At 38.8% G+C, this 24018-nt stretch overlaps 1 protein-coding gene across 1 annotated transcript in view; it reads right to left on the bottom strand.

Moving 5' to 3' along the window:
- Positions 1-24018, bottom strand: part of PRKCE (protein kinase C epsilon) — a 693187-nt gene that overhangs the window by 217302 nt on the left and 451867 nt on the right. Inside the window, 4 exon segments of the mRNA XM_016423091.2 lie at positions 11509-11682; positions 14910-15109; positions 18665-18761; positions 23604-23746. Coding sequence (XP_016278577.1) covers positions 11509-11682; positions 14910-15109; positions 18665-18761; positions 23604-23746 — 614 coding nt within the window.

Below are 24018 nucleotides of genomic sequence, written 5' to 3' on the forward strand. Positions count from 1 at the left end.
GAAGAGGGAGGAAAGTTTTTCTAGTTATATATAACTGGATCTTATAAGAATAAGACAGAGAGCGAGAGACCAAAAATAATTATGGCAATATCTAATGTACATTAGGGGTAAGAGCAGTGGAAAGAGCGCTGGCCTAGAGTCAGAAATATTCCTCATCATGAGTTCAATTCTGGTCTCAGACGCTAGCTGTGTGATCTTCAGCAAGTTAATGGACTGTGTTTGCCTCCGTTTCCTCATCTGTAAAATGAACTGGAGAAGAAAATGGCAAACCATTCCAGTATCGGTCAAGAAAACTCTAAATAGGGTCACCAAAGTTAAATAAGACTGAAATGACAACAACAACAAAACTTACTTTAAGGCTTGCAAAAAGTTTACATATATTAGTTAATTTTATCCTGACACAACTCGGTGAGGTAGGTTATTATCTTCATTTTTTATGTAAGGAAACTGAGGCTAAGAAGGCTTAAATTCTTTCTCATAAATCTCTCAGAATTGTTCTGGATCACTGCATTGCTACCACAGAGGAAAAACTGTGGGAGTAAAAACACAGAAGAAAAACAAATGTTTGATCACATGGGTTGGGGATTAGGGATGTAGACTGTAAATGATCACCCTAGTGCAAATATCAATAATATTGAAATAAGTCTTGATCAATGACACATGCAAAACCCAGTGGAATTGCACGTCGGCTACAGGAGGGGTTGGGAGAGGGAAGGGAAAGAACACGAATCATGTAACCAAGGAAAAATATTCTAAATTGACTAATTAAATAAAATTTTCAAAAAGCAAGCAAGAAAGCAAGGAAGAAAGAAAGCAAGGAAGAAAGAAAGCAAGGAAGAAAGAAAGCAAGAAAGCAAGAAAGCAAGAAAGAAAGAAAGCAAGAAAGCAAGAAAGCAAGAAAGGAAGGAAGGAAGGAAGGAAGGAAGGAAGGAAGGAAGGAAGGAAGGAAGGAAGGAAGGAAGGAAGGAAGGAAGGAAGGAAGGAAGGAAGAAAGGAAGGAAGGAAGGAAGGAAGGAAGGAAGGAAGAAGGAAGGAAGGAAGGAAGGAAGAAGGAAGGAAGGAAGGAAGGAAAGAAGGAAGGAAGGAAGGAAGGAAGGAAGGAAGGAAGGAAGGAAGGAAGGAAGGAAGGAAGGAAGGAAGGAAGGAAGGAAGGAAGGAAGGAAGGAAGGAAAGCAAGAAAGCAAGAAGCAAGAAAGAAAGGAAGGAAGGAAGGAAGGAAGGAAGGAAGGAAGGAAGGAAGGAAGGAAGGAAGGAAGGAAGAGGAAAGCAAGAAGAAGGAAAGCAAGAAAGAAAGCAAGCAAGAAAGAAAGAAAGAAAGAAAGAAAGAAAGAAAGAAAGAAAGAAAGAAAGAAAGAAAGAAAGAAAGAAAGCAAGAGAAAGAAAGCAAGAAAGAAAGCAAGCAAGGAAGGAAGGAAGGAAGGAAGGAAGGAAGGAAGGAAGGAAGGAAGGAAGGAAGGAAGAAGGAAAGGAAGGAAGAAGGAAAGCAAGAAAGGAAGAAGGAAGGAAGGAAGGAAGGAAGGAAGGAAGGAAGGAAGGAAGGAAGGAAGGAAGGAAAGCAAGAAAGCAAGAAAGAAAGAAAGAAAGGAAGGAAGGAAGGAAGGAAGGAAGGAAGGAAGGAAGGAAGGAAGGAAGGAAGGAACGGAAGGAAGGAAGGAAGAAGGAAAGCAAGAAAGAAGAAAGCAAGAAAGAAAGCAAGCAAGCAAGAAAGAAAGAAGAAAGAAAGAAAGAAAGAAAGAAAGAAAGAAAGAAAGAAAGAAAGCAAGAAAGAAAGCAAGCAAGGAAGAAGAGGAAGGAAGGAGGAAGGAAGGAAGGAAGGAAGGAAGGAAGGAAGGAAGGAAGGAAGGAAGGAAAGGAAGGAAGAAGGAAGAAGAAGAAGAAAGAAGGAAGGAAGGAAGGAAGGAAGGAAGGAAGGAAGGAAGGAAGGAAGGAAGGAAGGAAGGAAGGAAGGAAGGAAGGAAGGAAGGAAGGAAGGAAGGAAGGAAGGAAGGAAGGAAGGAAGGAAGGAAGGAAGGAAGGAAGGAAGGAAGGAAGGAAGGAAGGAAGGAAGAAGGAAAGCAAGAAAGAAGGAAAGCAAGAAAAAAAGCAAGAAAGAAAGCAAGAAAGAAAGCAAGGAAGGAAGGAAGGAAGGAAGGAAGGAAGGAAGGAAGGAAGGAAGGAAGGAAGGAAGGAAGGAAGGAAGGAAGGAAGGAAGGAAGGAAGGAAAAAAGGCTTAAATGATTCTCCTAGGCTTGTCTATATTCTACCCATATTCCAAGGCTAAGATCTGGTCCTTCTCTCATGGAGCTTCCATTAATGACCACAGACCATGTTGACCTATCCTTCTTCTTAAAGACCACATATATAACTTCCTCTCTCTATTGCTCACTAGACATTTTTCATGTTTTCCTGCACTGTTCATTCATTTCTCATGAATATAAGCAGAAGTTCCTTGAGAAAAAGGTTCTTTGTCCCCTTTTCAGTGCCTTGATCAGGTCCAATTTTTTTCAATGTAATAAACACATATTAAGTGTTTTCTAGGTGCCTGGCTAAGCACCAAGAGGTACAAATAAGACAAAAAGAAATGGAGCAGAAGTATTCATCTCCTGCCACTTTACTTGAGAAGTCAAGATCCCATCCAAGTGTCATTGAGGAATCAAAATAGGACTTTGATGTATGATTTGGGGACCTAACCTGAAATAGTCATCTCTCAAACAAAAACATATACAAACTAAAATGAAAATTTCCTGAAATCAAGCCATGGATGGATCCATGCCATCTGTTTGGTTGTGTGTATGTGTGCTTATAGATAGCATGTTTGCTGTTCTTCAAAGCTAACAGTCAAAATAAACACCAGGGTTCATTGAAACTACATTTTCCCCCCGTCATCAATCTTCCCCCTACAGCACACTGCAGAGAGATCACTAAAACCTAACTTATTTGAAAATAGCCTTCTTGATGCTTTTTAAGGATTTTTCCATTTGATGTTTCCCAACCTGGCAGCAAGGGAAACTCTTCAAGTAAGAATCACTTGGGGCTTTTTCCCCCCTCCATTTCTTTGCTGGGTCTTCAGAAATGTTGAATCTAAGTTGCATAGTTTTACCAGGGAATCCTCCCTACTCTACTAAAAAAAAAAATCCCAACAATTTAGAAACGAAACCCCATTACAATTGCAATTACAAATGGAAAAAAAAAAGCATGCCTATATTTATTTATGGCAAGTTTTGTGGGATTCAGTCAGTGGTTGGGATTGTATTCATGAGGTCCCAAGACACAAGCTGTGTATTCATCTAAATATGTCTGAGAATTGAGTTTCCTTTAACAACAAAAACAAACTCACTACATCCATAATCTGTTTCCCCCAGGAAGGAAATAAGGGGAAGGCAATGAATCCTTACTGGAATCATAATTTCTCTTCTGTACTACCTATTTTTATAATTATTCCTACTTTCCCATAAAGACCTGAGCCCTGGTATATACATGAACTGCTCAAAGATTTTGAAACAGGGAGCACCTAAAATCATGAAGAAATACAGTATAGGGGAAAGAGTCAGAGAAATACAGTATACTAGAAAGATTGGGCATCTGGAATCAGAGGGACCAAACTGCAGCTTTTCTACTTTAAAAGCTCTGTGCATTTGAGCAAGTTATTTCAGCCCCCTGGGTCTCAGTTTTCTCATCTGTAAAACAAGGGGGAGAGGAGGAGGTGGGTTTGATGACATCTAAGTTTTCTTCTAGACCTCAATCTATGATTATTAACTTTTTAAAAATTTCACCCAGTTGTTCATCACATTTCTCTCTCAGCTATTCAAGGATGTGATGACACTATTGGGTGGAATCGCCTTTCTTTAAATCTCCTTCCCTTTATTAATCCTGCTCCTTATATCATGTCCCTTACTGTCTCTTTGGAAAAAGCAATCTGGGAAATGACAAAGAAGAGGGATGATACATACATAGTAGTATAATGTAAAATGCAGTAGTATATTGTTAGAAGGAGAGAAGACAGGTAGGAGCTTTTGCAAAAATCTGGTATATAACTGCAGAAGGGCTGGCGTGTGCATAGAACTAAAAGAGATTTCAGAGTGTGGGGAATATAGAAAAGGGAACTCTCAGAAACAGTTTCTCTCATATATATGCCAAGCATTTGGTATGTGTTAGACCTTTTCCCCCTAAATTATGGGGTATTTTTGTATTTGTCTTTTGTTCATATTTCTACATGAACATGAGATAAATGTGACAAAGAAGACAGAGAGCTTGCCTAGGAATTAAGAAAACAGGAGTTTAATTCCCACTTTAATTTTAATTTAATCTTAAAACTAAATTAATTTAGTTTAATTCTGATGGACACTAGCTACGATCCCGTAACTTCTTAGTGGTTGCCATAAATTACTGAGAAGGTGTCAACATGTATTGGTTGAAGAGATTTCTAATCTGGGAGTTTCTGATACCAAAGACATCCCAGGTCCAGTCCCTATCCTACATGTGAACATGTTGGATGCCCTCTTTAGAATGTAAGCTTCTTGTGGGACCTTCTTTTTTCTCTTTGTATCCCCAGTGACTAGTACAGTGCCTGGTGGCACTTAAATAACAATTTATTAGTTGATTTGGCCACAATCAGACCCTCTCATCTCCCTGAATTATACTGGTTAATTCTGTCTTTCCCAAGCTAGATTTTAAGCTCTGGGAAGATAGAAATACATTTCCTTCTGTGGTCTTACTCCTCAGCATGTAGACAGAGCACCAGAATCCAGAGACACCGAGTTTTCATCAAAATTGTTATCATTTAGCCAGCATGGGCACAGAACACTGCAAACTCTCTCAGATGAAATTGTTTGGTGAATAGGTTTTTAATTTCGATGTGGTTACTAGAGAGGATGCGACAGATTTGGGATTAAATTGAGAAATACCTATGATGGGGTTTTTTTTTAAAGCCATCAATAAAACATTAAAATTTTAAATAAAATTATCATTACCCATGTCTGTTCGCCCTGGAAAAGTAGTGCTATTTCCTTTGTTTTTTTTCCCTCTTCTAGACCCTAAGAGGAGATTGGAATCTAACTAGCCTTCCTCACCAACCGATCCCCCTTTTTACTATCATCAGTGATCACTGGTGACTTGCAAGACCCAAACATAACAGGAGGCCTCTGGGCTGATGTCAATGGGCTTACATAATTGACCTCCAAGACTCTCTTGGAGCACTTCAGAGCAGGGCCCACACCTGCTCCCTTTGAAGCTTAGCCAGGGAGCTGGGCTCACAGAACACAGTCAATAGCTTTTTTCTCAGCACAGCACTCTGACTTATGCAATGGGGAGGGAAGAAATGTTTTCCTTAGGTGGCATTCATTCCTACACTGCTAAATAAAAATAATCCCCCTAAAATAATTAAATCTGTGCTTAACATGATTATTGCTTTCTGTGTGATAAACAAACAACTGTGAAAGAAATCTTAATAGGATTGAAAGTAAATGTTTGCTTTCCTTAATGAGATGACGGCACCTGAGTCCAAACCAAGTTCATGGTGGGAAAGGTACATACTTTGCAGAGGAAGAATGAGTCAGAGCAGAGTGGAGCTAGTGGAAGGAGGTCTTCTTCTCCTCTTTTCTCACCCCCAGTTCATCTTAGAATGCTTCCCCATTCCATCTTCTTTGTACAAATCTTATTCATTTTTTTAGCCTTACAGAAGGACTACCCTTTCTATGAAATCTTCCCCAACTGAACTCTCACTCCCCCTCCTGCCCCAAGAACTCTCCTTTTCCTTGACTAATTTAGTAGTTTTTTAACCCTTACTTTCCATGTGAGAATCATTGGTAAGTGTTGGAGGCCACATTTGAACACATTTGAGCCCAGGATCTCCCATCTCTAAACCTGGCTTGCAATCTACTGAGCCACCTAGCTGCTCCTTTAGTATTTTTAAGTTGTCTTTTAAATTAAATTTAATTTTTTCAATGAACAAAGTCTCTTTTCTTTCCCTCCAACCTCTATACATTGAAGAAAAGGAAAGGAAAGGAAAGGAAAGGAAAGGAAAGGAAAGGAAAGGAAAGGAAAGGAAAGGAAAGGAAAGGAAAGGAAAGGAAAGGAAAGGAAAGGAAAGGAAAGGAAAGGAAAGGAAAGGAAAGGAAAGGAAAGGAAAGGAAAGGAAAGGAAAGGAAAGGAAAGGAAAGGGAAAGGGTGGGAAGACACTGCAAGGGAAGGGAAGGGAAAGAAAACCTTGCAACAAGTAAAGATAAACAAATGAAATATACTCTTATGTTGGTTATATACCCAAAAAGTCTTATTTTATATCCAATGAAGTTGTTTAGAATTAATTATTGGAGGAGGGGGGCAGTTTGTTGACTTAGTGGATTGAAAGCCAGCCCTAAAATCTAGAGGTCCTGGGTTCAAATCTGCCCTCAGATTCTTCCTAGTTGTGTGACCCTGGGCAAGTCAATTAACTCTCATTGCCTTAGCCCTTACAACTTTTCTGCCTTGGAACTAATGTACAGTATTGCTTCTAAGATGGAAGTTAAAGGTCATTAAAAAAAAAAAGGAATTAACTCTTTGAACTATACTAGTTAACCCTAGGTTCTATATAGTCAGAAGGTAACACAGCCTTGGAATGAGAAGGCAGCCCAGGAGTTATGGAGTCCAATCTTGCCTAGGATTTGAGGCACAGATTCACCCCTGCTGCAACAGCTCCAAGAAGGAGTTATCCAGCTTCACCCGGAGACTCTCAGTGACAGGTAATTCACTACTAGACTGGTCTATTTTCAGATTTCACTAGATGATAAGAAGTTTTTCTTTATCTGCCTCACTGTAACTTCTGTTTGTAATGAGAGTAACAAAGCCCGCACCCTTATGTGTCTAGTCAGAAATTTAATGAGTTTACAAATAAAGAAACAGGCTCAGAGAACTGACATGACTTACTTATTGTCTCAAAATTCATCTTCCTGAATTCAAATCCAACCTCTCAGATACTTAGTATCTGTGTGATCCTGGGCAAGACATTTAATCCTGTTTGCCTCATTTTCCCCAGCTGTCAAATGAACTGGAGAAGGAAATGGCAAACCACCCTGATATCTTTTCAAAGAACCCTAAATGGGGTCACAAAGAGTTGGACACAACTAAAAACAACCAAACAATAACAACTTCCTGTTGCATAGACAGTGTGTTTATGTAAAGCCAGGATTCAATCCCAGATCTTCTGATCCTAGGTCCACTGGGCTATCCACTACACTATTGTTGTTCTACCTTCTGAAATAAAGCAAAATTTAAAATAAATAAACAAATAAAAAACTAACCATATATATTCAAGGCCATCTTCAAATATTTAAAAATTAATGTCTTAAAAATGTCATTAAGAGATTTTTCATTGTCTCACAGCTTCAAAGGATCCTAGGGGTTTGATTCAACAATGTGGAAGAGACTATGCCAGATGTCCTGGACATAAAAATGAACAAATAGCATCCCTACCCCTGAGGAACTTGCCATCTAGCAAATGCTATATGTAAAGAAATAAATATGTTATAAGTCAAAAGGAGATAAAGGTCAAGGGAAAGTACAGGCAAAGGATTACGATAAAATTTGGGAAAGGATAATCTTAAATTATAGCCTTAATTCTTAGTCGAGGAATCCCAAATTTCTTGATTAAGATATCAGTTAAGAGGTTTAAGTGTACCCGAGCTTTTCCTTGGAGGAAGGCTTTAAACAAATGGAGACAAACTTTCCAGGAATAGGAAGCATTATAAATCTGACTCACCTTCAGGACCAAGAAATCTCTTTGGCTTAAGCCTTTACCTGGAATTTTCCTATGGATCATCATAATTTAATTCATATTTCCACACCCAGGGAGCTCTTGGTAACATTAGAAATTGGTTCATATTTGCCCCCTCTGAGGAAGAACATCAGAATCTGACTTTTTTTTTTTTAGGGTTTAACAAGAATTAAAAAAGGACCTAAGCTACCATGCAAGAGCTCAGGCTAACTAAATACCAAATATAGGATAGGATTTATTTCATATGACTAAAAAATGCAAAGACGTTTACCTGAGCCCATAAATGCCCATGGCCAATTCTCTCTCTCTCTCTCTCTCTCTCTCTCTCTCTCTCTCTCTCTCTCTGTTTGTCTCCAGTAACCTATCCAATTAGAGCATTACCCTAAATAATGGCCCCACAAGGAGAAATCCCATCTGATGAGTCTGTGCATCATTCCCCCATCCCAAAAAGAAAAGTGCTTAAAGTCCCTCATCAATCTCCCCCATCATCATCAGCTCTACCACAGACTTGGCCCAGTCCATATGACTCCCAACACCATTGATAGGTGAAAGGAAGATCAACTATCCTCCCCATCCTGCTTCTTCTGATTCAGACAGGTCTAGGCTTGAACCCAGTCTTTAGCTTTGTTCAGGGACTTTTCTGCCACTGCCATTAACATGCTCTTTGCTCAGAACCTGACCTTTCCCAGCTTTGCCCAGAAGTTCCTTACCCCTTTACTCCTATCCCTATTTGTTGCCATTCCTGGTTCCCTGGAGGGACCTGTGGATGCAAAGTTGTTTCTCCATGGAAATGAGCCTGAGACTGTGCACAGACCCTCTCTCATTTCTGTTCAGTCTCTTTTCAGCCCCTTTGAGCCTATTTTTTGTTTGTTAATTTGTTTTATGGTCCCCCATCAAAGGCCAATGCTAAAGGTATAGGAATGTAGCTCCAAGTTTTGTGGAAGCCACACACAAAGGACAGCAGACAACAGTAAAAAAAAAAAGGGTTGGAAAATCATAAATGCAAAAAAAGAAAATCATAAAATGCAATAAAAAATTTTAAAGTATAGTATTATATAATATCAATATATTATATCTTTTAATACAATAACTACACATAATTTTGTTTTTAAAGTTAAAATAAGTAAAAAGTTAAAAGTTTGCAAAAAAGAACCGGAAAACCATCAGATGACACTCGAAGGCTAAGAAATATTGAACTATCTTGAAACTAACCTACACATATACAGCCTATAACCATTTAAATACTCAACTCAGATTTCACAATTACACATTATCACAATAAATTATGCCAATATCACATAAGAAAAACAGAACAAATTCAGACTTTTTCTCTGGTATTAAGGGAAGACCAAAAACTTTTGTGCAGATTTTCCAGATTGCAGAGAATGTGCCCCTAACTGCCCTGCAATGTGGAAGGAGTATCTAAGGATGGAAGGAATAATAAAAATAGCTAATAGCTATATAACATTTACAATGGGCCAGGCAAGCACTATGCTAAGTGCTTTAGAATCATTGTCTCATTTGATTTTCACAATAACTCTGGGAAGTAGGTGCTATTTTTATCCTGATTTTACAGATTAGGAAATTGAGGCAAATGTGGATGAAGCTGGATTTGAACTCAAGTCTTCCTGAATCCAGGATCAGCACTCTACCTACTCTACCAACTAGTTGGCCTTCATGCAACTTTTATCTCCAATCTCTTGGACCAGTATGGTCAAACTCAAATCCTTGAATGCAGCCTATTGACTTGGAAAATCACAAATTAATGCTATATTGTATTGTGATTTTTATTTTGTTAGGCATTATTGAGGGGAGAGTGGGGATGGTATGTGGCTTGGTGGCTGGAATTCAGAACCTCAAATCTGACTTTATACACTTTCTATTGTATGACCTTAGACATGTCACTTAACCCCAATTGCCTAACCCTTACCATTCTTCTGCCTTAGAACTGATCCTTATTATCAATGTTTAGATAGAAGATAAGATTTTAGAAAATTTTACAATTTATTTTTATTTTGTTTTATTTATTTTATTTTGTTAAATATTTCCCAATTACATTTTAATCTGGTTCAGCCCCGGGATTGTTGCCTGCTACCTCTGTCCTAGATGCTAAGCTCAATGGGAAAGACTTGGTCTTTTTGGTCCCTTGAAATCCCAGTACTTGGGCAAAAAGCAGGAACTCCGTAAATAGAATAGTAAATAGAATAGGATTTAAAACTAAAAGACAGCTAGAAGCTATCAAACCCAACTCCTTCTGTTCCCCAAAGAGGAAATTAATGGCTCCAGGGAACAAGTGACTTTTGCCCATGGTCAGATAGCCAACAGTGGAGCTGAAGTTGGAGCCCAGGTCTTCTGATTTCAACTCGAAATGCCTTTTCCCCAATATTACAGTCTCCTCTGGCTCCTAATTTATTGTTCTTTCTACTCCATTGCTGACTGGTTGCTATGATAAAAGAAATTCGTATTTAAAAAAAAAAAGAATTAATTATATGGTGATCATTTGCTTTTACAAAAGGATACATCATGAGGTCCTTTTAATCTTCTTTATACTTTTAAGCTAGCTTTGGCGAACATATGATTCACTTTACAAAAATGTTATTTGCTTGCAACTTCTCAGGACAATGTGTATTATGTGATGTGAGTGTAGAAGTGATAGGGAAAGGGGGGTGGAAAGATGGTTTCTCCTAATCTTGGAAAAGTGAGGAGTGCTGGGGGTGAAATCTACCACATATGTCAATAACAGGCGAGAAAGGGTAATTCACAAGGGGACAGAAAAAGGTCTCTTCTTCTCCATATTGGTTTTGCTTCTTTCCTTTCAGAAACACAACTAGAGGTAGCCAACATAATTCTAAATTCAAAATAAATCTCCAGTCACACGTCGGGTTCCCAGAGAACCACTGCCATACCACAGTGAGACAAAGTCCCTTCTGCCATAGTTGTAGCTATTCCTCTCGCCCTTCCTACCACCACTCAAGTTGAGCCTCCATCAATATGACTATACATCCCACTCGTTTATAGACAAGAAAATGAGCCCTGGGAAGATTAAAGGACTTGGCCAAAAAAATAACACAATTGGTATCAGAATAGGGACTAGACTAAAACAAGTACTTTCCCCATCATTTACCAAATCTCTACCTCATCCTTTACCTCAACAGAAAAGAAGTTCTAAGAGCTTTAAATGTTCATTTTTCTACTACAGCTTCTGTTGTGACTGATAAGTTCTAGAATATTGCTGCTTCTTTACTGCCATCTTCTGGTGCCTGGCCTCTAACATGTTACAGCACTGAATAATAATTCAATTAAAATGCAATAGTATTATAATTTAAAGAATATGTTCACTTCTGGGATCTGTTCATCATTATATGGGGAAATAGGTTGGGTAGATTTAATGAAATCTTTGCCAGACCAGTGAGGAAATTAAAGCTCATGACTTCCCTGAGGTTATAAAGTAAGCCAACAACAAGGATAGGACTTCTGTATCCAGTCCAGTGGACCTTTCATTAGACCAGGAGTTAGGTCACAGAGCACGGTCCAGCTCTACCACTAAGGATCAGCTGTCACCAGGATCCCTTCATTCCCACACAGTTCATTAGATGGTCCCTGTTCTCGAAGAAACATTCTGTCTTTCCACAGAGGAAAGCCACCATGTTCGTAAACTCTTTGTAGAGAGAGTACATAATGATACTTTCACTGCTTTTTCACCCAAAATTCGCCATTCTCTTGTTCCTCCCCCTTACTCCACCCCAGAAGAGTTGGTCTTACAGCTTACTGACCCATCCTACCTTAGTTTGGAAGCAGCAGTAGAGTTGTGTTAGGTAGGGATGTTTCCGTGCTAGGGCCAGAATCCTCTTTTCTGTCATGGTGCAATCTACATCGTCATCCTGAAGGATGACATCTTTCTTTAAGACTTTCACAGCATACACTTCATCTTTGCCCTTGAGCTCTGCTAGCATAACCTGAAAGCAAGGAAAATATTTATGTTAAGCATTTCCATGTTCAGACACCTGGGGAAAAAATCCACATTGAATAATGATAAGCGACTTAAAAAGAGCTAGTTTTTCTGTTTGTTTTATTGTTTCTTTAAACCCTTACCTTCCATCTTGGAGTATTGATTCTAAGGCAGAAGAGCAATAAGGGATTGGCAATGGGGGTTAAATAATTGCCCAGAGTCACAGTTAGGAAGGGACCTATTTCTTTGTAAATGACACAGTTTTACCACATATGCAAAAATAAATCACATTAATTTTCTTTATCTAATTCACATTTATATAATCCTTCATTATTTATAAAACACTTTCTTTACAGCAACTTATAAAATAAACAATGCAAAGATTATTTTCTCCATTTGATAACTGAGAAAACTAAGGATTGGAAAAGTTAAATAATTTGACTGTGGTCAAACAGCCAGGAAACAACAGGATTTGAATCTAAGTCCAGTTCTCTTCCCTTTATACCATATTGCTTTTATATAGCAGGTAGGAAAGATTTTTATTCCCATTTGACTCATGAAATTTCATGGCTACTATTCAACTGAATTCAGCAACTTAAAAACTTAATTAGAGGTTCCTTTGATCACTTGTACACGACCCACATTCTTTAAAATTGGTTTGAGCTTGGGCTGTGTTTTTTCTTCTACAAATATACCTGGAAAGTCTGAATTGTCTAATTTTCCTTTCATAGTGCTGGTATTACATGCTTAGGAGGAGGAATATTAAATTTGATTTCTGTAAAAATTCTCAGTACATGGAGTTGGATCTGATCTTAGGATTGCAGTCTGGTGATTCTTTAGCCTGTCTAAAGAATGTAGCTACTTGAGGAATTGCCATCTTATTAGGTGAAAGTCCCCTTCCTAGCCCTATCTCTGAGATTTCAGGGTCAGATAGAGGCAGGTGACAACCTGGAAAAACAGCCCCAAGTACCCTGGAGCAATTCCATGCATTTGTTCCCTTTGAGACGGTCAGTGGGAGAGACATGGAACAGGGCCATATGTCAAGAAAGCCAGCTGACCTACATACTGGGGCTTTCAAGTGTCCAGGACCTGCCATAGCATGTTTTTTTCTTGATCTACCAGGGCCAGTCTGCTTGTCTCCAGAGACTCCAGGGCCTCTGCTCTTAACATTTCTGAATGGTCAACTCCCATTAGCATGGGATCATGCAAGTGCAATCCTTGGTTTAGAGAGGTGCACAATAAAGCCAAGTTAGGACAGGGTTGGGGTTATGGAAGAAGTCAAGGTTGGAGTCCCAACCCTGATCCTTTTCTTGGACTCTACCCTTTCCCTGCCTCCCATCCAAGGCGAGCATTATTATTACCTTCCTCATGGGACCATCATCAGGATTGCTCTATTATCATAACCTGCCTTGTACAAACGGGGCATCGAATCTGTATCACCTATCTCAGTGTTCACACACTTGGGAGGTGCCCGATATTAAAAGATTACGAAAGGGCTAAGCCAGAGGACATTGCTTTAATGCTTTGGATGAACCTGTGATCTCCTCCATATGAGTAATTCATCCCCTGTTGCAGATCACAATCTTTCCACAGGCCTATGGGATTTTTTTGCATGTCTTTCCATTAATGCTCCATAGAGTATCTGCCCAACACATGGGCAACATTCCTCTTTTTCCTCCAAAAGCTTTGGTTTATTAGTATTCCTGCCACATATAGAGAGAAGTACTAAAAGTGAGTGACAAATTATATTTCCTTTAAAAAAGTCCATTTTTAAATTTACTTTAGACCTCAAACTAGGTGGCACACTGGACAGACTTCATCTTCCTGAGTTCAAATCTGACCTCAGACAGTTGCTAGTTATGTGACCCCTGGCCAAGACACTTAACCCTGTTGGCCTCAGTTTCCTCATCTATAAAGCTGGGGAAGGAAAGGGAGAATCACCACAGTACCTCTGCCAAGAAAACTCCAAATGGAGTCATAGAGAGCTGTACATTACTGAAAAAAAAATGATTGAATAAAAAAGTCTTCAAGCTCACAAAGAAGAGGAATCTCTCCTTGTAACTAACGTGTTTCATATATATAGTACCCAACATGAAGACAGGGAAAAAATGGGTGATATATACTCTCTGACGTAAACAAAATGAGGTTAATTTGGTGCTAGACTTGTTCATATAGACCCACTTAACAAAACAATCATAAGGTTCATAGGGTATATTTGCAAAAACTTTATAATGAATTAAAAGCAGCACCTCTGACTGACCATTGGTGAAAGGAGGAAGGAGGAATAGAACAGGAGATAGAAAAAAAGGGAGACTGAGCATTGGTGAAAGGAGGAAGGAGGAATAGAACAGGAGATAGAAAAAAAGGGAGACTGAGCATTGGTGAAAGGAGGAAAGGGGAACAGAACAGAAGATAGAAAAAATGGAGATTGAGCATTGGTGAAAGGAGGAAGGAGGAATAGAACAGGAGACAGAAAAAAAGGGAGACTGAGCATTGGTGAAAGGAGGAAGGAGGAATAGAACAGGAGATAGAAAAAAAGGGAGACTGAGCATTGGTGAAAGGAGGAAAGGGGAACAGAACAGAAGATAGAAAAAATGGAGATTGAGCATTGGTGAAAGGAGGAAGGAGGAACAGAATAGAAGATAGAAAAAATGGAGATTGAGCATTGGTGAAAGGAGGAAAGAGGAACAGAACAGAAGATAGAAAAAATGGAGATTGAGCATTGGTGAAAGGAGGAAGGAGGAATAGAACAGGAGACAGAAAAAATGGAGATTGAGCATTGGTGAAAGGAGGAAGGAGGAATAGAACAGAAGATAGAAAAAGGGGAGTTGGAACATTGGTGAAAGGAGATAGAAGACGAGAAGGAGAAAGAAAAAAAAATAAATTTACATTCATATAAGCACTTTAAAATTTCCAAAATGCTTTTATATCATTTATCTCATTTAGCCTTTGCCAAAACAAACATACATAAAATGAAAAAAATTTTAAGGGAAAAGAGAAGGAAAGTATTAATTTGTTAATTTTGCAGATTAGGCATTTAAATGACTTGACCAAGGTTACCCATCCAAATATAATAGGAAGGAGGATTTCATAAGATTTGTGGGAACCCAACCTGGCATTCAAGAGTATAAATGAGGCAATAATGCCTTGAATAGAATGAGCCCCTAATAAATAGTTGTTGAACTAAATCAAATGCTTAGAAGCAAAATCACAAGAACCATGGGCACTACGCACCTTGCCAAAGCTTCCTTTGCCTAACACTTTAATGAAGTTGAACTCTTCTAGGCCCATCCGCTTTGTCTGGCTCTGCCGGACCTCTCCATTCTCTCCAGGGCTGGCCAGTTGACCATCTGTCGATGCTGCCGCCCGGTGCTCCTCTCCTCGGTTGTCAAATGATAAGGCCTTCCTAATGTTGTTTTCAAGTTCTTTGATTTCTGAGAATGAGAATGAGGGAGAAAAAGGGTGGAATTAAGTAGACAATTTTAATGACCTATTTAGAAGAATAAGCCAAGGAGAACAAGGATAAGAAAGAAAATGGCCCTGTACCTTCCCTCAACAGATTCACTCTCTGGCCTGGGTATTGATGGAATGGTGTGGACAGGGCCAATGGCTTTGAGGAGAAGCATTTTAAATGCCAGACTTCCCAGCAAGAAAGCTGTTGAGAAACTTGACTATAAATGGAGTATTGATGATAAATAGCTCCTGTAACTAAGCAATGGCTGTAGGTTCTGCTGATGGGAAAAAGATAGACAATTCCAATGGTCTCCTCTTCCTCCTAATGCTCTAGCTTTTGGGCTTCCTTCCTCCTCACCGCTAGACTTTTTTCCCTACTCTCCTCAAACACTGCCATAGGTCCAAAGGGTTCCTTCTGTTGACTTTCTTTTGGCCCTAGGCTCCTAATGGATGGGGACATTGGACAAGTACCGCAGGGCTTAACCCAATACTCCATCTAGGAAGACAAGATGAGGCTCCAGCTAAACTTCAGAGCTTGTGACATCCCCACAGTCACAGACTTAGCAGTTCCTATTCTAGGGTCTAAAAATAGCTGCAAGAATGATGGTGACTACTAAGCAGCAATCGCAGCAGATACCCCAGTTTTCATAGAAATCTCATCTTCTCACTGACTTTGCTCTGCTTTGTTCCTGGATTTGCCCCAATTACCTATTTCACAATAAAGCAGCTTGAGAAGATGAACGATGACTTATGATTAACACTAGAATCACTCCCAAGACCATATGGACATATGGAAGATTATCTTAGACATGGTAGGAATCCTTCCACACATTTGGGAGATTTCACAAAAACAAATTGTCTCTCTGTTAGAGTATGTGACGTCTATTATATGTGGAGGATAACACTGGTTAATCCTTTGACCTTTTATATTTGAAGAAGCTTTATCATTAGCTACTCATTAACTAAAGGCACACACCAGACTGTGCAGAAATGGACATCTTGAACATAATCTGATTTCAAAATATGTCTATAAATAAATAGGATTACTGGAAGGGGTACATAGGATTATTAACCCTTTGGGATGAAGATAAGGCTTTGCTTCTACAAGATACCCTTCAGAGGGAAGGATCTGTGACTTTTTATCTAAAGGTCCAAATATGTGTATGTTTGTTTGTTTATTTTCCCCTAGAATTTATCCTGCTGATTTGGAAATCATCAGGGTCTATTGAAGAAATCACGATGTGCCTACATAGATGCATCAGAATTCCAGCTTCAAAATTGGTTCTACGAGGACAGGTCATATCCTATAATAACAAGAAGGGACCTTAGAAGTTATCTAATCCAATATCCTCATTTTAAAAATGAAGAAACCAAGGCCAGAGAAATTGTGACTTGCCCAAGGTTTTACAGCTCTCCATGATTTCAGCTGGGCTTCGAATCCAGATCCTATAACCCCATTCAGAACTCTTCCACTAAATCATGGTGGCTCTGGTACCCTTGGTGTGAAGGGTAGGGCACAGAAGATTGCCTCTCTTTAGAGGGACAGTCCTCCCTGAATCCTCAGCTCCCAGTCTCCAGATTTATCTGGGTTAACCTCTGATTATTGTCAGATAAAAGCAAGTCACAGAAAGAAAAACTCCCAGAGATCACATGCAATAAAGCCCAGTTTTCAATTATGAAGCTGGAATAATAGCTTTTGGGGAAGTAGCACTGCATTGATTTAAGATAACAAGGCATAAGGCTAATGGGCACACCGAAAACATGCCTTCCACATGTTCTGTAACAATGCCCAGCATGCAGAGTTCCACTTTTTACTCCTCAAAGTGCCCTCCCATCTCTTTTTCCTCTCTATCTTCATATTAACCACACGAGGTAGGTACTGAACTTAAGTTAACTCAGCAAAATAAACAAGTCCAGTGTTCCCAACCAAGTCTACTAACACTTACTCCAAGACTACTTCTAGAACACTCCCTAAAAATCCTATGTGAATTTTTCTTCATAGGACCATAGATTTGGAGTTGAAAGGGGCCTTCAAAATGATCTGGCCTGGGGATCACTGAGCTTATTTTTAAAATATTTCAAGTAACAAAATAATAATAAATATTTTAAATGAATATTCAAATATTTCAAAATTTCTGTGAATGTATTTATATTAAAATTAAACATTAATTTTAAAAATTAATTTAAACTAAGTTAATTTAAAATTTTAATTTTAAAAATTGAAATATTTTGATATTTCAAATAATAAAACAAACCATTTTAAATATTTCACATAAAATATTTTAAGTAAGAAAATATTTAAATATTTTAAATGAGAAAAATATTTCAAATAAGAAAGACATTTTAAAATATTTTGATAACAATCTTTCAAAATGATGGGTTCCTTTTATAATATCATGTATGTTATTTTATGCATTATTTTGAGAAAGGATCCTTAGGCTTGACTAGACTGCCAAAGGCATCCATGACATTAAAAAACAGCTTAGGAACTCGTGACCTAGTCCAACTTCTTTATGTATGGAGGTGAAGTAATGTCCTGATGGCCCCAGAGGTAATAAACAGTAAAGTTGCTTTCTCAACCCATGTTTTCTGACTCTTAATCACACTATCTCTCCACTATCCCCTAAGGCATTTCATAAGGTCATACAATAATGTCTATCTATAGGATTACTCCTATACATTTCAAAGTCTCAAGTATTGTATTTATTGAGTGAAATATCATCTTCAGTCTTTCAGGACCTTCATTCCCCAGTATTCTTCAGCACTGAAGGAAGTATTAATTCCTTGGTCTCAGTTTCCTCATCTATAAAATGGGTGAGGAGGCAAACCTGAGGGTCTCTTCCAGCTCTAAAGACTATGACCCTCTGCCAATTCATGAGTTTTGATAGTGAATTAAGATGAAAGTTAGCCTTCCCCCATAGTCCATCAGAGTCTCCATAAGAACCATTCACTAGCCACTTTATGTGTACTGGAGGCAGTTCAATACATGATTCTAGGGAGAAAAAGCCAATTATAATGGGAAAGGTTACAATCCTCTGGTGATGAGGTGGTACCTAGGCATAGAATGGTTGGTGGAAGAAGTTGGGAGGAAGGGTCACAGGCTGACAAAGCAGTTGTACCCCTCATGCCCCCCTATTCATGGGAGCAGAGAAAGGAGTGAGTGGAAGAAATGGACCATAAACATGGAAGATATTTAGTTTCTCTGTCCTGACACAGCCAAACTCTAGAAAAGGCACAGTCACTCAGGGCTGAATAATTCAGTGACTTGCCCACAGAAAGTCCTCAGAAATAACTTTTGAATAATTGAATGAGAAGAGAAAATACAGAGATCTTCCTCAGACTGTAAGTCATTCTAAGTCAAGCTTTCTTTCTTTAAGGAAACAGAGTTTAGGTTTCCAAACTGCATTCAACTAATATAACAATTATTAAGAACCTACTGTATACCAAGCACTAACAAAAAAGGAAAACAAATATTAGAACAAGCTGGAACCCCAAAAGCACTATTTGAAGGAGGGAAGAGCAGCACAGCTTCTCACCCTGATCACAAGGGGAGGTAGGCGCTGACTTGGATCGATCATCTTCTGATGGGGAGCTCCCAGGGACTGGCTGCTGAGACTCAGCACCTGCAATTAGCTGACAGCATACACAGACAGACACACAAACACATACACAGACATACATATGGTTAGCTGGGAGATTCTCTGGTTCCAAATCAATCAAGGAGCTGATACCATATCTCAGTTTTAAGGTTTTAAAAAGTTTTAGCTCTCATTTCTTTAAGAAATTTTGAGGGGGGGGGAGGAAAGAGGAGAGGAAAGAGAGAAGAGAGAGAGAAGGGGAAAGAGAGGAGAGAGAGAGAGAAATAGAGAGAAAGAGAGGGAGAGAGGAGAGGAGAGAAGAGAGGAAAGAGAGAAGAGAGGAGAGAGGAGAGAGATTTTCTAGTGTTTATATTAGGCTTTGAATATTTTGATCCTACCCATCCTTAGAAGTCAATCTCAAATCCTGTTTGCTCTGTGAAGTCTTCCCAGATCACCTAGACTACAGGTGATTTTTATCCTCTCTCTGAACTCACAGAACACTTTCTTTTTACATCATTCATTTGGTCCTAATTCCATACTGCTTTGTGCTATATTTTGTATTAATTTATTAAAATTTTAACAAAATTATATATTTGATTTAGATATTTTATTTCACTTATTCATTTTTATTTATATATATAATAGCTAGCTTACACACAGAAGTTTACGTAGCACTTCAAATCTATGAATTTATATATACATATATGCACATATATATATATATATTTATTTCTATCTATATATTTCCCATGGGCATATGAGGTAGGTACTAGGGATAAAGAGGGAGGGATTGGATCTGTAATTTCATTGATATAGGGAACTTCAAGAGGGAGAATGTTCCTCTGCCAATGAAAGTTGTTACCATCTTTTCTGAAACTTATATTCTAAGAATGTTGCCTAGAGCATTAAGAGGTTTAATTGGCATGCCCAGAGTCACAAAAGTAGTGTCAGAGATAGTATACCTCAGAAAGATCAAAGAGGAAAGGGGTCCATATGGACAAAAATATTTATACATCAGGTTTTTTTGTGGTGGCAAAGAACTAGACACTAAGGAGATGCTATCAACTGGGAATGGCTAAACAAATTAGAATCTACTAATATGAAATATTATTGTGCTTTAATAAATGGTAAAGTGGGGGAAAGGGGGCAGCTAGGTGGCTCAAGGGAGTGAAAGCCAGGTCTAAAGATAATAGATCTTGAGTTCAAATCTGGTTTCAGACACTTGCTACTATATGACCCTGAACAAGTCACTTAACTCCCATTCCCTAGCTCTTACTGTTCTTCTGCCTTGGAACCAATACATAATACTGATTCTAAGACAGAAAATAAGAGCTTAAAAAAAAAGAAATGATGAAAGGGATGATTTTGGAGAAATCTGGTAAGATTGGTATGAACTGATACAGATTGAAGTAAGCAGAACCAATCAAACTATTTGTACAATAACATAAAAATAAACAACTTTGAAAACTTTGATCAATTGAGTGATCAATCATGATTCTAAAGGATCAATGATGAAGCCTATAATCCACCTCCTGAAGAGAAATGATGGATTCTGATACACAACGAGACATACATTTTAAGACATATACAACGAGGGCACCTATTTTCTGTGGCTATGCATATTTGTTATAGAGATTTGGTTTTTACTTTCATTTTGTTTTCATTGGTGGAGGAGTTGGGGAGGAGAGAAAACTGAGATTTTAGAATTGAAAAAAAAAAACAATTTTTAAAAGTGTCAGAGTTGGGATTCAAAGTCAGGCATTCCTGACTCTCAGCCCAGAACTCCATCCATGGAGCCATGCGGCATTCCAATGTGTGCATTTTTTTAATCCATTAAATGAAATTATAAATTAATTGAGTGGGGGAAAGGCATGTTTTCTATTTCTTTGTTCTCCTTATAGCCCCTAGCATAATGAGGCAGTCACAATACATGCTGGAGAAACATTTGTTAATCATACTCCTAACTTTACCAACATCTCTCTCCAGGGAATCATTCCGTGCCCTAGGCATTGGCAACCCTGTTTGAGGTTTCCTTAACAGGTTGGATTCCTTTGGCTCTTGCCCTTCTGGCCCAGAAGAGCCATTCAGACTCTCTTTCTGAATGGACCCTCGGTGCATTACGCTGGTGTTGACACGATGTCAAAATCAGAAACTGCAGCTAAGAAGCTGGCTTGTATTCCAGACCACAGAAGCTTCTTTTTTTTTCCATCCTCTTATTCAAAGTTGAGCTATGGCAGTCATTCATACAATAATGCAGGAACAAAGAGACTCAACCATTTTCCAGTGTTTGTATGCAATGGAATTTGAGTGATAAAAATATCACGATCATAAGCTTTTATTTTCGGTAACGCTTGCTAAAATGATCCATGCTGGCCACTTTCCAACAGGTCTTAAGATGACCGAGGACATTTGAATGAGGTGCAGCTACTGGGGGGGGGGGGGAGTAGGGGGAGCATCAGAGCTATGCAAGAATCTGTCGTCTTACTGACACTTTTTAATATGGATTTTAATTAATAATGATATTGTTTTGTTACACTGAAGAAGGGGGGAAATTGAAGCCCCCATTTTTTTTGTTCTCATTCCCATCCTACATACTTCTCTGATTATCCCCTTAAGAATATACTGACTGGAAGTGATCCTATATGTACAAAAATATTTCTAACAGCTTTTTGTGGTAGTAAGCAAAGGGAAACTAAGGGGGTGCCCATCACTCAGGAAACAGCTACACAAATTTATATATAAATGTAATGGAAGATCATTACAGCATGCTGTAAGAAATGAGGAAAGCTGTTGTTGCAGAGAAGCATGGGAAATCTTGTATGGATTGATGCAGAGTGAAGTGGGAAGAACCAGAACAGGAAGTGATATTATGACATCATCATTGTATAAATGAACAATTTGGAAGCCTTAAGAACTCTGATCTATACAAGAATCAATCATGATTCCAAAGGCCCGATGATTCAAACAGAAATGACAGACCTAGGCTATTTTGTTATAAAACAATTTTAGATATGGCCAACATGAGAATGTTTCCCTTGACTATGCATATTTGTTACAAAATTGTGTTTTTCCTCTTTTTTAAATGTGTTTTGATGGGGAGAGGTAAGAGAAAGGGGAAAAATGCTTGATAATTGGGGTACAACAATAACAAAAAAAGAATGTCCTGCCTCCCTTGATAACTGTTGACTCCTTCTGCAATTGGGTGTCCAATCCAGTCCCATTTCTCTTAATGGAGATGGGAATGAGAGGGTTGGAACGAGAAGATGGTCACTAGAGACATGTAGATCTTAACAAGAATGAAATTTTCTACTTAGCCTTTGCAACAATCCTTTTTAAAGAGAAAAATTGGAAAACATATTTTAGTCCAGGTCAAATGTGACTATCCTACTACAGCCAAGGACCAAAGCATTTTTGAGAGCATAAAGGAAGGAAGGCAGGCAGGCAGGCAGCATCTACAGCCAGATGTTATCTGGTAAATGGATGGCCCATTGAAGCGAGTTCCAAAGGTCAAGAAGAGATTTGGGGTTCTTCTGCTTTTCTGGTCTATGGAGTCCTTTGGACATGCTTTCTTTACTGGTCGTCAGTACGCCATGGTATAGAGTACTCCAGAAAGTTGGTTGGAAGTCCTTTTCATTTTCTGCCCAGGGCCATCATGGTAAAGTATTTGAAAGGACTGACTGATGGAAATCATTCCCCCATGTCAGGATTTATAGTTCAATGAGCTCGCGTCTACATTTCTCATAACTACTTTTCAAAGATTTCTGAAAACTTCTAGGCAGGAAGCCAATGTTGAAGAAGACCTTGTACATAAAATTGCTAATGCTTCAGGGAAATGATTTACATCTGTGGGACTTGACTTGTGAAAAAAACATAATATTTCTAGGCTCTATATACACATATGACATACATATACAAATGTACATCTTTATGAATATGTACAGTATAGCCCAAAAGTCTTACTGAAGTTCTCAGCTATTAAAGATTAAATTCATGTCCATAATACATGTAATGCATACATCCATATGTGATAGGAATATGTGGATGTGTGGATGTATGGACACATACATTCCCCTGAAGGATGAGGGGCAAAAGGATCTTTTTCTGCTGTATTCAGAATTTCATCCAGATGGAGGTCAGACTGGATTCTCTGGAGAAAGACACAGATGTTTTATGTCATGGGATTTTGACTGCACCCATGGGTAGCTGCATTCCAACGCTACTCTCTTTCTACTTTCCTTCCCCTCTAGAAAAATGGGATTCCAGGGTTTTTGTTCTATTTTGTTTGTCTTGTCTTTGACATAAAGCCACTGGTGGATTCCATCCCCTGGCACTGATCTTTTGCCAATATGGGGGCAGTGAGTTTATTTCTTCTTGAAGGGGATTTGACAGTAGGTTTTTCCCTCCCTTCTCCTAGAGGAAATTTCAAAGTTCAGCTTTTAAGCTTAGATTTTTTTCTTTTCTTTTTTTAAATACTTACCTTCTGTCTGAATTGACACTAAGCATCAGTTCCAAATCAGCAGAGAAAGAAGTAAGGATTAGGAAATTGGGGTTAAGTGACTTGTCCAGGGTTACACAGCTAGGTTACACAGTTCGAGGCCACATTTGAACCCAAGACTCTTCATCTCTCGGGCTGGTGCTCAATCTACTGAGCCACCTAGCTTCCCCTAGATTTTTTCTTGACAAGCATTTTCCCTCAAGCCAATGAAAAATAAGACAGTGACTGAAATAGGCTTGTGGTTAATGGTTTCTTTGTGCCTTTTTTACATAGATTTATTTCAAGTAAATGCTGTGAATCTCCAGGACCCAGGATAGGCAAGTTTCCTGAAAAATATTATCCCACTCATTACAAGGCAAAGGGAGCAGAATTGAAAAGCCCCCAGGTAGTCACTTAATTTACCTTTTTCCTCCTCTGGCCACTGTTGGTGATTTTATCTGGAGTGACGCCCAGGTCAGCCAGCACTTTGGCGATCCCCCTCGCATCCACCCCACAGTTGGGCGCCACATTCGTTTCACAGCGCCGGTGAACATTCATCTTGCAGACTGAAAGGAGACATCAAGGATCAAATGCATATGTTAATAATAATTACAATAATCCCCCACAATCCTCAGGAATATGAGTGAGCCTCATCTTACAGAGCAAAACTGATTTTTTTTTAAATTCTTTTCATACTCATCTCTTCTGTGAAGGAAACCTTTCCTGACTCTTCCCTCCCTTGAAATTGGGAATACAAATGGCATTATACAGGCATCCTTTCCACATCATTGAAGGATAGTCATGGCAACCCCAACTCTGTCCCTCACCTAGCATAGAG

Source organism: Monodelphis domestica, chromosome 1 (assembly GCF_027887165.1).
Source record: "Monodelphis domestica isolate mMonDom1 chromosome 1, mMonDom1.pri, whole genome shotgun sequence".
Lineage (NCBI taxonomy): Eukaryota > Metazoa > Chordata > Mammalia > Didelphimorphia > Didelphidae > Monodelphis > Monodelphis domestica.